Genomic DNA, 14,031 nt, shown 5'->3' on the forward strand with positions numbered 1-14,031 from the left:
CTAACGCAGCGTGTTAATGAGACACAGTAGAGAGGATTCACAGCGGTTTGGTTGAAACACGAGCGGGAATCGTTGGCGAGCGGAACGGAACCGTACCGCTCGGTGGGATGGCGGCTTCAATGACGTCATTCTCGAGGCACACGACTGTCTGTCTTTAACTCGCCTGTTATGTGGTGGGTCAAATCGAATGTAGAAAAAAAAAAACAAAAAAAAAAAACACCCTTGTATAAAACAAGACCAGCAGTAGTAGATTTTTTTATCCTACGGTTTTTGTGTGGGTCAATTGGACCCGGGGACAGGAAGGTTTAAGAGTGAAAGGTTTTTTTGGATGCATGAAACATGAACATGAAAAGAACAAAAACCTTGACCTCTCATTTATTTCACAGCTGCAGAAAAGCACTTGGAGAACTGCTCACAACGACAATCGACAGTCAGTTTCTCAACAATTTCTTGAAGGAACGAGAAGGCGAGACTCAGTGAAAGTGCACTGCTGCGTGTTTCCTTTAAGAGAAGATCTGACCATCGTCGAGACTTGTACGATATATATATATATATATATATATATATATATATATATATATATATATGTAGATATATATATTTAGAAAAAAAACAAAACCTTCAAGCCCACAGGAAAGAACTACTTAAATAGGCCCCTGTGGTATTAACATTCAGAGTGCAGGTCGTGCACCAGAATAAATCTATATTAAACACAATAATTTATGTCTCCAAAAAAAAACAAAAAAATTATATATACTGTATACACACTACTATCTAGTAAACATATACAATGTAAAGTGAATATACAATCTTAAGTTATGTACAGGCAGAAGCGTTTGAGACGTTCGCGAGGCATGGAACGGCTCGACAACTACAAAAATAATTTTTGTTTAAAAAAAAAAAAAAAAAAAAAACCATCCACTTTTCTCTTGGAGCCAGATTGGATTTTTGTTTCTGTTGTGTAAACGTAATGTGGTCTTTAGACAGCACACACACATACACGCAAGACCTGATTGCGTGACGGCTTTATGTACATTCAGATAAAAATAGAAGGTTCCCAAGAAATCTTCGCCGGTTGACCGCACTGAAAAAATGTTTTAATGCGGAAAACAAATGTTTTTTTCTTTAATGCTGCTGATGATGGGTGTGTTGGTTCTCAGTCATCCATGGTCATAATCCATGCTAGTAGGAAGGTGGAATGCAAGGCAACAAGGGACTAAAACTGGTTCAAGACTACAAAGATACCTCGAGAATAAGGGATATTCTTTTTAGGATTCGGATAGAGAAAACTGTCGCTTTGAGGGAGACGTCAATCCTTTTAGGACCGCCTCTAACAAGCCTGTAGCTCCCAGTCAGGTGGACCATCGCCAGACAAGTTGGAACTAAGGACTGACGGCACCTAGGTGCTACTAAAAAGATGAATTCATCTACCAGACGCTTAGGACCTAAGTCTGAAGTTTTGTATAAAAAAAAAAAAAAAAAAAAAAGAGACTCTTGTTTGCAGTTAGGTGGACCACTGCTAGAGATGTTTTGGAACTGATGACTGATCTAGTTGTCTATCAGACACTTCGAACTGAAGTAGTCTTTCAGACCACCTTGTAAAGCCCTCTTTTTAGAAGTCAGATGGCCCACCGCCAGACACGTTTTGGAACTAAGGACTGATGTTGTCCAGGTGCCACTAGAGAGTTGAATTTGTCTGCCACAAACTTAGAACTCAAGTCTTTTGAAGACCAAACTTGTCAAGACCACCTCTAAAAAGTCAGGTGGGCCACTACCAGACACGCTTTGGAAATAAGGACTTGCGTCATCCAGATGCTACTAGACTAGCTACTTTTAACTGAAGTCTACGGAGCACAAAGTACCAACTCGCAAAACACCCCTCTTCGTATTCAGGTGGACATCGTCGGAGATGTTTTGGAACTGATGACTGGTCTCGTTGCCGCAATAGAGTTGAATATGTCTACCAGACACTTACAGCTGAAAAGCCTTGCAGAAAACCACCAAGTCCAGTTGCCTTTCATTCGACCTTCGTTTATGATACACCGGACACCAACCGACAGTGTGTGTCAGTGGGCTCCTAAGTTAAGGCAAATTTGGCACGTAGTTTGTCAAGATTGATAAGTCCAATAGATCAAAATCTGGTACCGCTATCATTCAAGTGATCGATTAAAGTCTTTTCAAACAGGAATGTTAAAGGTAAATAAACTTCTTACCAAAAGGCAAAAATCAGTCAGGTTGATTGTACATTTTTCTTTGACATTCTCACTCCTCCAGTTCCTAGCCAGACACCCAGCTGTGTGTGGTGGTCTTCACCCCGTGGGGGAACCCTTGCTGGGTAGCCATCGGCTCAAAGTTGAAGTCCAGCGAGTCGCCATCCATCAGAGTTTCGTGCAGGACAGTCTCCATGTCAAACTCAAACTTCTCGATGGACATGTCGTCCAGGTCGCTGGGCAGCTTTTCCAGGTGGGAGGGCGGCGCCAGGCCTAGTCGTCCGTATCCGTTGGTGTTGAGAGGGCAAAAGCCGCCGGGCACGCCCCCGCCACCCAGGTGGCTGGACAAGCCGTAGGGCATCTGCATCGGGTTCTTGGCAGAAGGCAGGTGCGGCGTGCCCCCGCTGTGATTGAGGGACATAAGCAGTCGCCCGTTCATGGCCGGCGAAGCGTGCGGGTGAGCGTGGGACAGGCCGTGAGGGTGAGCGTTCCCCACCGCCATGAGTTTGGCCACATGCTGGCTGCCGCTATACGGTGGCAGCATGCAGCCCCCGCCGGGCTGCGATACCACCGTGTCCACCGACGGCAGGAGCTCCCCATGCTGGTCCGTGTCCGACGTGAGGAGCTCCTTGAGAAGCCCGGGCAGCTGCACCGACCCGCGGGCGTACGGACCCACGCCGGGCCCGAAGGTGGGCTTGCTCTCTGGCAGGGTCTGCATCGGTATGGGCGACATAGCGTTCATCCCCGCTTGACCGTACACGCACTTGCGGTACTCCTGCTGAGGCTGCGACACCATGCTAGGGGAGCTGTAAGGAGGGTACCCGGGGCTCGGCTGCATCATTGGGGAGGGGGAGGACTGGGACGACCCGGGGGTCACCGCCCCTCCTCCGACCTGAGAGTTGTTAGGCGACAGCAAGTTCAGATTGTCCAGGAGGTTCTCCATGACGTTCTCCGAGCTGTGGCCCAATGAGCCCGTCATCTCGGTGAGGCTGGGCAGCGTGGCGGTCATCTTGGGCCCCGGGGCGCCCGGGTAGCCCATGTGCACCTCCGCCTCGCTCATGTCGTCCTCGGGCATGAAGGGCGAGAGGCGCCCGCTGACCGTGCTGGCGTTGGAGCCGGCGCGAGGCCTGAAGCTGTTCCAGGCGTCGAAGTCGTCGTTGCTGTGGGAGTTGGGGCTGCCGGGCCACTTGTTGTACGAGCCCGGGCTGTCGGCGCCGCCGTCTGGGCCGCCCTGCAGGGACAACTGTGGGCAGACAGGAAGACGCTTAGCGCAGTGATTTCCAAACAGTCTGCTGCGAGAGATCGATAGGTGTGTCGTGAGAAATTAGCACATTTTTCTCCCCAAAAATATGTTCTCACTACAAATAATGTATCTTTGTTCAGCTATCGATGCCGTCGGCGTATAGTGACAAATTTGCGCCTTGGCCCAGTAAAGGTTAGGAAAGATCGGCAGACCGAGACTAACTGTATGTGACGTTGAAGGCTGGCATCCCGTGTTGTAAACATTATCAGTGATCAAACACAATCTTTACTTATTCTCCAGATAAAATTGATTGCAAAATAAAATATCCTATTGAAAAGCTCTTGTATCTACAGCGGAACCTCCACGAGCAAAGGAAATGTTTCCCCAAATGAACTTAACTGTTCCGCGTGTAAAAATAGACAAACTTGTTATGATCAGTGGAAAATGGTATCATCATACCAATGTACAGTATGTCGTGAACGAACCCAAGTCATGATTTGCTTGAAGTTTAGCAGTGACTCGACTTGCTTGATTTTTGCCGCGGTAGGCCGGACTGACTTGAAACCCGAAGGTTAACACTTGAGACTTAGTGAACGTATGACTCACATACTGTATGTGACTTACTCCCACCTCTGCTGAGTACGCTGGGAATGGAGCGTGCCTTTGACGTATTCTTTTGCCGTTGCGCGCCGCTCGTAAGGCGGAAAACGTGTACGTCGGTGCCATGGATGCGTCCTCGCCCGCCATTTACCTTTTTCTTGGCAGCCCGTCCGCGGCTTTTGCTGAATTTGCTGTTGTTGTCCATGGAGGCGGCCCGGCGTCGGGGCGACTTGCCGCTCTTCCCGCCCTCGGGGTTCAGCATCCACCACGAGCTCTTGCCCGTGCCCTCGTTCTGGACGCGGACGAAGCGGCTGTGCAGAGACAAGTTGTGCCTGATGGAGTTCTGGAGGTGGAGAAGTGGGTGAGGGGTGGCGGCGGCGGTGGTGGAGACACATGAGTGTGAGAGCTTTGCCCTTTCCGCCAAACACACAGCAATACAGCACATTTGCCTTGGCGTTCAAGTGCAAATCCATTTTACAGCTGCCGCTCTTTTCAAAACACGCCCAGCTTGACAGATGACTCGGAGCGCCAGAAGAAAGTGGTCCGCTTTAATGTCACTCAGGAATAGAAGCACATCATTGTGTAGAACAGGGCTGGGCAGATTTTTGTGCGTGTGCCACATTTGTTTGTAGGATGGATGGGCCAGGTCATTCATGGATGTGGCCCAAAAAAAAAGAAAATAATAATAATAATAATAATAAAGTTACAATGTGCATGTAAAATGTGCAAAATGTTGATTAAAAAAAACAATTCCCCCCCCCAAAATTCTGTCGAGTTCAATTTTTATGCTGATTAAAACTGAAATCGTCACGATGATTCCAAAATCCAGCATAGTGGGAATTCAGAGGATTTGGGCCTATATTCTTTGTCAAACATAATAGAGTTAAATAAACATTGCAGTCGTGCCTGCTTCGTTCATATTTCCGAGTATGGCAATATCTGAAAAGTTGTATAAAGCAAGCACATATCTGTTAAGTGGAGTATTTTTCATGTTTTTGGAAGAAAACGGGATCTGTAGTCACAAAACTTGACGTTATAGAGGAAAAACTGAGATCCGTTTTGAATTCTGCACCCAAACATTTGTGAAAAACTGCTGTCAGACCTAACTCAACAAAAATGTGTGTTGCCCAGTGGAATTTCATTGTAATTATCTAACCAATTATTTATCAAATAAATAAATCAAAATGTGACATCTATCTGTAAACGAGCTCATTTTACAAATATGTTCTTGTTGTATTTATAGTAAATCAATTAACCAATTACTTAATGAGGTAAATGAGTACTACAATTAAAAAAAAACATCCATTTTAATTAGTCAGTTTTACACACCAAAAAGTAAAATCTAACAACATTATACATCTAAAAACAAGGCAAACGTGTAAAAAATATATATGTATATATTTTCCTTCATTTTTTAAACTAGGTGATTCAACATGTTATTGAGATTTTATAAAATAAAGTAACACCATAAAATAAGAAACACCACATTTCTACAGGTGTCGGTCGTATATATCCAATATCCATATATCTACGATTTCTTCTTTTGAGAAATGGTGTCAAGTCCCATTTTCTTGTTCTACTGGCAAATAATTTTGCTTAAATTAAACCATATACGTCATATATTCACGTCATTGCTTTGTTTGTTTGTTTGTTTTTTAAGCGCAATATTTGCAGGGAAGGGAAAAAACAAACGGCTAAATTAATGCATCAAAAATGACAGTACTGTTGATAATGTCAATACACAGTGGGCCGGATGAAAAGGACAGAGCGGGCCTTATGTTTCCCGCGGACCATACTTTGCTCACCGCTGGTCCATACGTTGAGCATCTTATCTCTGAACACGCACAAAACGCTGATAACCGCATTCCGCTTGTGTCTCCTCTACACGGTAGGACACAAAATCCATTTTTGTTTTGTTTTTCGCTCTTCTTAACGCGATACTGTGCACCATCGTTGCCGGGTGACGAGTATTTTTGTGTCGGGAGCAAGTGGGGCCGTCACTAAAGCACTGCAAACAAATGAAGGGGGAATATTGGGCAAAGGTCTGCTGAGCAAACCGCCGGCAGAGAGCGAGAGGGAGCGATACGGAGAGGAAGAAGCACGGCCGAGCCCGCTGCGATTTGGAGGATTCAAATGAGCCAAAACGCTTGTTTGAGGAACCAACGAGCCACGGAGGCTAATCATTTCGAGTCGCGGGCCTCGGCCAAACTTGCACTCGGCGCCTGACATCCTCAGAGTGTTCCTCCTCCTGTGCATCGCATCTGGTCCCCGGTGCGCCTTCACGTCGGCCACCCCGTCGCCCTTCACCCTCCAGTCACGGCCCGCTCGCCTTTTCATTACCATTAGCTCAAACTCAAATGTTTTCAAATGTTCACGTGGAGACCCAAATGAAGACATTTCACCTCCCTGTGCATTGTCATCAAATGTGTTCCGGTTTACCCACAAAAAAAGGTTTTTCTCGGCCCAGTGTGAACCAGACCGAGATCCTTCAAACCAAGCTACATGCCCAAACCTGATTTTCTGGTGATTTGAAGGGCAGCTGTAGCTCAGTCGCTCGTCCAGTGATCGAAGGGTCTCCGACTGTCCGCTGTTGAAGTGTCCTTGGGCAAGACACTGAACCCGAATTTGCTTCCCAGCGGGCCCGGCAGCTGCCCACTGGTGTGATGCGATGGTGTTGATTAAGCGAGAGAAGTTTATATTACATTTTTTTTTTTTTTTTTTTTGTAATATTTGTAGTATATGAAATATCATTTCAGCAATATCTCCTTGTGAGTATATCCATCCATCCATCCATCCATTTTCTGAGCCGCTTCTCCTCACTAGGGTCGCGGGCGTGCTGGAGCCTATCCCAGCTGTCATCGGGCAGGAGGCGGGGTACACCCTGAACTGGTTGCCAGCCAATCGCAGGGCACAGAGAAACAAACAACCATTCGCACTCACAGTCACACCTATGCGCAATTTTAGAGTCTCCAATTAATGCATGTTTTTGGGATGTGGGAGGAAACCGGACTGCCCGGAGAAAACCCGCGCAGGCACGGGGAGAACATGCAAACTGGGGATTGAACCCGGGTCCTCAGAACTGCGAGGCCAGTCGGCCACCGTGCCGCCCCCTTGTGAGTATATAACTCACAAAATGGTCTGCATGGAAATCGGTGAGTATAATTGCCATCTCAGCTCTGTGTGAAGTTTTCTGGTGGAAAACGGTCAAGGTTGGCAAAAAAAAAAAAAAAAAAAAGAGATTTGCTGTCACGACTGACTGATTATAGTCGTCTTACAAATCCCAAGTTTATCGCGGTTTTTTTATATACTTATGCTTCACCGGGACGCTTTAATGGCGCGGTGAACTCGTGGTAATTATGTTTGCCCTACGGTCCCGACGTTCGGGGTTCACAGCAAATGATTTTGTCCTCACTTCACACTTGGAAAGACAACAAAAAAAAAAAAAAAAAAAAAAAAAAAAAGGAACATGCTGCATTGCGCTACAGACCAAACGACCGGAAGGGCCAGCAGGCCAGGAAACGCTGCCCTGGCCGCCTTTGTCACGAATGCTATGACAAAAGACGAGGAGGACAACGTCTAGTCGTGAGGCTCCCGTTCCCATGACTGCGATCGCGGCGTGCTAATTTTCAAGCTACGCGGTGAGCAGGAATGACTGCAATGTGAGCGCAGACGCCGAGATTTCCGTGGCAGCCTCGCATCGCGCTCGGGACTGGGAGGAAGAGGACTGCACCTCCTGACTCCGTTTTTCAGTTTCGACAATCACGACGAAAAACTCTGCTGGGAACTCTTGCGCAATGGCGCGCGGTACAACCACTGCCGATATGCGGTTCGCCGTTCGTGCCGTCGGCTATTGGAGCGTTCATCTATTTGTGTTTTTTGGTGCTCTCTCTCTTCCATAAGATGGCGCCAAAGCCATGTAAGTAGTAATTGGCGTCAAGGAGGTCTTGCTGAAATGATATTTCATGACATTACACATGAGATGAATATGTAGCACCATAAAGCCACCTTTTCTCACCCAGTTTGCTTCAGTTCGGTATGGAACGAAATGGTTCGTGTTTCCTTCGGCAAACGTTGGGAAGAAAACAAAATGGCTGCTTTGGCTAAAACAATCCTCCTCCAGTGCATTTGTGGTATATGATTGACAATTTGTTTTCCCCCCTGTGGAACCTAACCTCAGCTGTTTGCGTTTCTTCGTTGTCTTTCTGCAAAGCCACAAGATGCCATCAAAGCAAAACTAAGATGTTAAATTGATGCATCTTGTAACTTTCACCTGGCTTGCTAGTTGAAGTTATAAAGTTATAGAGTTTTTGCCACGTGAATGTACATACGCGCTTGGGGTTGCTTTATTTTTTATTTATTTTTTTTAAATCAAGTAATCTGTGGGCCATTTATTTTCAAGGGTAATGGTAGCAAGATGAGTTTGAAATGGTATTAAAGAGTTTGGGTTGATATACTTCTGGTACAAACTCCGACTATCGACAATTCTAAACTATCTTAGGGGGTGTCGATTCCTCGTGGTTTGTCTCTTTTCATCACGACGAGCAAGGATTTACTGTGTGATGTATTTTTTTGGCAAGCGTCAAGTGTCGCAAAGTCAGGAGTCTTGTGACTTCCCCTATGTCCGACTTACCTTGCAGCGCACGAGGAATCTCAACATTCCAGCTAATCATCGTGTGCAAAGTTCAATCGTAATCTCAGCCAACGTGTTACTATCTCTTAGGAAACAGTAGAGACAGGATTCCCAGCCAGCCAGCCATCACAATCAACATTCCTCAGCGTGCTTACAAAAGCCAAGGTTTCGCAGCACCGTGGAAAGCAGAAAGCAGCAAAAAGAACATTCGGCAGTACTTTCATCTGACAGACAACTCTGAGCTGAGTTTTGGATTGGATTGTCACGCTGATAACAAACATGACGCAAACTGCCCTCTGAGCTAGTAAAACGCGTCGCGGGTGTTGTGCGAGACCGCCGCCAGGAGGACGGCGCACTGAGTAAACACACGAGAGCGACGGAGCTGGCAAAACACGAGGAAGTGACCGCATGAAAGAGCAGCGGGACAGGAAGCAGAGTCCACTTCCTGCCTCACAGGAAGCGGCGCGCTCGTGAAGCGGGGGAAAAAGGGCAAAGGAATGCGAGGCAGCGTGAGCCAAGTAAACGCCGCCAATTTAACTTTTGCCCCCCTCCTCCTCCTCCATCACCTTCCGCCGCTGCGAGCATTAACTCCTCAATGGTCACGCTCCCTTACAATAAACGGCGGCGGCGGCGGCGGCTGACTTTGTCATGGGACTGGCCGCACCGTGACTCAAGCGTGTGAATGTGCACGACGGAGGCGGGAGGAAGAGGGGCAGTGCGTGGCAAAGTGGGCAAGAAGTTGCACTGAAAGGCCGCAGTGTTCAGCCCTTCCTTCTCCAATCGACGTTCCCTCGTCTCCTTTCCTTACATCTTCACAAATTGACCCGTTTGCCTTTTTTCTGTTCGACTCCCTTCGGTGTTTGTTGTGTCTGAAACATGCTGCCAGAGACCGAAGTAGTACAGTAATTGGGGTATGTCGAAGCGATGCATCTTGACTGAGAAACGAGCTCTGTGTGTGGGGAGGAGCTCAGTTTAGCCTGGGTTGTAAGTGGAAGTTACAGAGAGTCTCATCGCCTGTCCCCCAAAACAATCTGTAAGCCATTTATTGTAAAGGGTTATGTAGAATGAGCCTGAAATGCTATTCAACTGTTTTGGAATCATAGTTTGTGGTATATTTACGGTTTAAACCATTCTAAACATTTCGAGGGGGTGTCCCTAACCCCCTTGAATAGCAGGGGATCAGTGTACTCTGTACACAGTCAGAAAAGGGGGCACGGGAGGTGTCCGTCTCTGTCCCGAAAGAGTACAATTCGGGCTTCAGTTTGCGACCCATTTTCTTGCCTTCCCATTGTAAAATCGTAAAACAATGGGTATAAAAAAGGTGAGGAATCGACAAATGTTTTTTTTTTTCCACCTCTTCAATGGGAGCTGGTGGCAGTGGCGCTCTTCCTACATTCGCGGAAGGTGGAAATTGTCTTCATCCGCGTTGTTAGAATTGTCCGTCGTCTCCCTCGATATAGCGGAACGGATGCCCTGTGTCCGTGAAGTACACGCTCTCCGTTTCTTAGGATCCCATGTAACGCAACTACCCTGACACCTCCCCGAATCCGAAATTAACTGTAGTGCTTGGTGGAAATTTCTGCGAGCATATGGCGTACAGTGCGTACATTTTCCAAAACCAAAAAAAACGTCAAAAGAAAAAGTCAAGAGCTTGTAAAGTAGAACGTTCGAGTGACGAGCCATTGAAGCACCGTCGCCGAAGTGCCGTCGTTTCAAACTCTCAAAATGGCAAAGCAGTGTTATCAAAAAAGGTCAAATGTGAAATAAGGTAAGGGCCCGTCGCACCGAGAGTTTGCAGCCTGACTTTGCAGGATGTTAATGCACCAAAGCGGGGCGGCTTCCTCTGCCGCACGGACTGAATTGCTTGCACTTTCAACGGCACCTCAAAATGTCAGCTCGCTCCGTGAAAGAAAATCCCCGCGAGGGCGTGACGCCTCCTACAACACGCAGGACCGAATCAGAAGAAAAGCCACAAACGAAACCTCGGCTGCAAAAAGCGCGAACGGACGCGCAGGCGCCGGCGGTTTGCAGCGACGAGCCCGAAGCGTTGCAACAGGTGCGAACATGCCAGCGGCCCCCCTCGGCGAAGATTCTCATGACGTACGGAGACGTCATGAGAGAGAGCGGAAAGAAATGTGCTTCCCCTGCATTTTTTCCCTTCCTCCCCTCGAACTCATTCGGATTGAGCCGCTGAATTTCTTGACCGTGTTCTGTAGGCTGACTGTATACTTTCACGTCTAACCGCCGAAGAACTTAACCCTAAAGCTGAGTGAGGCCTGGTCATGTCTGGAGGGAAAATGCTGAGTAGGAGAAGTGTGGTTACTGCTGTAAATGTATAAAACTGTCATTAAAGACATGTTTGCCCGCTAAATGGCGCCAGGGAGCTGACTATGCACTTGCAGCGAAGACGCGAGAACGACCAATGAGCAACGGGTTTACCGAGTTGTCCGAAAATATGATCACGGCGCACTGTGCCATTCATTTAGTGCGTCTTCCAAACACTGCTCGTGCCCTCTCACAAACACCTCAACATGCACAACTGCTCAGGAGCATTTGTGCAATCCTGCGAGGAGACGAACAAACAAACAAAATATCAATAAATCAAGCTAATAACGCTGGCGGAGGTTACGGAAGTTCTCTGACAAGTCGTCCGATAATCGGGTAGATAGTTTTGCCGGCCGCGTTGGGAACGTTGCTATGGTTATCGGGCCGGGCCGCAGCAACTCAACAAACACAAAGGACTTACATAACATCCATGTCATTCTAATGAACCTTTTTGAGTTGCGAAAATAAGCAACTCAATAATTTCCTGGTCACTAATAATTTTAGAGCAAAATCAGATAAACATTCCTTCAAATTATAATTTTTTTTTGTGTGGGGGCTACACACTAGAGAACACATTAAAAATCATCTGATATCAATATCAGTCTTTGCTGCCATGGGCTTTAAAAAAAAAAAAAAAAAAAGTTCAAAAATCTCATCTAACCTACTAAAAACAATGCTCTTATTGTTTCTTGGTGACGAGAGTCACTGATGGTGTAGTTGCACAGTCGCCTGACAGCATGGGTTCAGTTCCACGTACGCGGTGACAGTGGGCATTGTTTTCTGACTCAATATATGTCCAGGATGTAGTCTGCCCTTTGCCTGAAGTCAGCCGGGATACGCTCCAGCTCACCCTTGACCCCGAACAGGATAGCGGTATCGAAAATGACGGATGGGTCCAGAGACGCCCGTCGGCTAGGAACTGCTGTCTTTGTCGAAATCCTGCCGCGAGTTAGCTAGCCTGTTCTCAGGATCATTTTTTTGGGGGATGTTATAGAAAGGTAAGTCAGTGTACAGTGGAACCTCTGTTTAACAATGGGATCCATTTCAGCCATTCCGGAACCGAAACGTTTGCAAACAGAGGTAATGCCTTTCATTGAAATGAATGGAAATGCAATTAATCCGTTCCAGTAACAGGACTAAGTTTTTTCCCCCCGCTTATTTTTACCGGTGTGTGGTTAGAAATAAATGCTGTACAATATAGAAATAAGTGAAAATGCATATTCATATTATGAAGAAACAACACATTGGCGTTTGCTCATAAATCGCCATGCAACGTCTTAGCCTTTTCACATACAGTACTGTTTACGGTGCTCACAATGGATACCGCTAGCCCAAAATGGCCGCCACATTCTTTCGTGTTGCATTGAGTTTTCAACAGTAATATGCTCAAGTTTTGTAGTAACACTATCACGAGCACTTTTTACTTTCTTTGAAGCCATATTGATTGCTAATTAAGAGCAAAAACGACAAAGTTACAGTACTGTCTTGCAATGTGTGATGCACAGAACCAGTGATGTCGATGATGCACGAGAAAAACCAAAAGCTGTGCCAAGACTGTTTGCAAACCAACACTAATTAGAAAATGTAGGGTGTCAACAGAATTGTTGCTAAACCAGGTCATTTGTAAGCCACGGTTCCACTGTAAATTGACATAAAACTTGAAAAATGGTTATTGTTTGGGGAATAATTGAATATACCGCAACTCCATGATGCTAAGTAGTGTTTTTTTGTTTTTTGTGTGTGTGTGTGTGTGTGTGTCAACTTGAGCATTTTCACGACAGCAAGTCAGCCATGTTAGTGACACGCATAGTCCAGGTCTCAACGTCATGTGATCCTACTATGGTGGTTAGCCCTGCAAATTCTTGTGAGAACACAGAAAATAAAGCAACACACCTTCACATTAGCACATTCAATCGGCACAGAGCGAACCGACTTCACGTGTTTGCAGTTTGATCCGTTATCAGCGCCAATAAGAACTGACTGGCCACAATCACTGGCCTATTAACTAAAGTCAACAGGGCATAAAAGGCAGTGGAAATTTGGGGGGAGGGGGGAATGCACAAAGGAAATAACTACCCTGGAAAGGAGGACTTTTATTTATATTTTGAAACCTTATTTGCTTCATGAAATATGTGCAGGGGATGGAGGGGTCAAAAAAAAAAGAGATCTGTTGGTAATGTAGCACAACACATGGCCTCAGGTTCGACTGCACACAAGCGTGTCACTGTTAAATGAGTTATAAACAGACACTGCAAAAGTCTGTCTTTTTAAAAATAGGATCCTCGATGAAGAAAAAACTAACACCCGAGGCTGAAGTGACAATCTGGAACAGCGCTGCGATTCCACCAATACGCCTCCGCACCCCGCCCTCGGTCCGCCATCTCGCCACACCGCAGGGACGTCACGCACACACGCACGCACACACAGCTGATCGTGTAGTCCAGCGGGGGGGGGGGGGGGGGGCTCTCTTTTCGTGCCATAATGCAATTTGGAGGTCCACACACTGAGCGTTCAGTGTGGAGGTCCTTAAATCCACTTTAGGCCAAATGGCTGACTGTGACGTTTGGGGAGGAACCTCTTGGAAACAGCTGCTTTCATTAAAAGAAAGAAAGAAAGTCATGCAGGAGCAGCAAATGTGTCCCCTAACGTATTTACCGACGACCCCCTCGGCCCGGATCTCCGTTTTCTCAGTCCTCTGCGAGGAAGCGGAGTTGTTAGACGGTCAGACGAGAGGCCGCTGAGGAACAGACACCTCGGTATCGTTGGTCGGCGTACGGCGGCGCGAGACGGGGTATTAGCGAGCTTCCTGCCGCGTTGTATCCGCACAGGAAGAGCTGGCCGCTCCTGATACCGATCCCACTCAAACGCAGGCTCCGATGCAAAACAGTCAAAGTGCAGCGGCAGATTGAAAACAGGGTTCAGGCAGCTACTTCCTAAGCCAAACTCTGCGGTTGACGGGCCAAACAAGAGGAAATAAGAAAGCGTTGAAAGAGGAAACTCGGGCTACGGAGCTCGTCTCGGCC

At 46.8% G+C, this 14,031-nt stretch overlaps 1 protein-coding gene across 1 annotated transcript in view; it reads right to left on the bottom strand.

The window, feature by feature from the left end:
• Window positions 1-906: 906 nt before the first annotated feature.
• Window positions 907-14,031, bottom strand: part of foxo1a (forkhead box O1 a) — a 36,393-nt gene continuing 23,268 nt past the window's right edge. Inside the window, exons 2-3 of the mRNA XM_061680785.1 lie at window positions 4,205-4,396; window positions 907-3,453 (exon numbers count right to left, since the gene is read on the bottom strand). Coding sequence (XP_061536769.1) covers window positions 2,278-3,453; window positions 4,205-4,396 — 1,368 coding nt within the window. The 3' untranslated portion in view covers window positions 907-2,277. The remainder of the gene's footprint in view (window positions 3,454-4,204; window positions 4,397-14,031) is intronic.

This window comes from Phycodurus eques, chromosome 7, assembly GCF_024500275.1.
Source record: "Phycodurus eques isolate BA_2022a chromosome 7, UOR_Pequ_1.1, whole genome shotgun sequence".
NCBI classification, from domain to species: domain Eukaryota; kingdom Metazoa; phylum Chordata; class Actinopteri; order Syngnathiformes; family Syngnathidae; genus Phycodurus; species Phycodurus eques.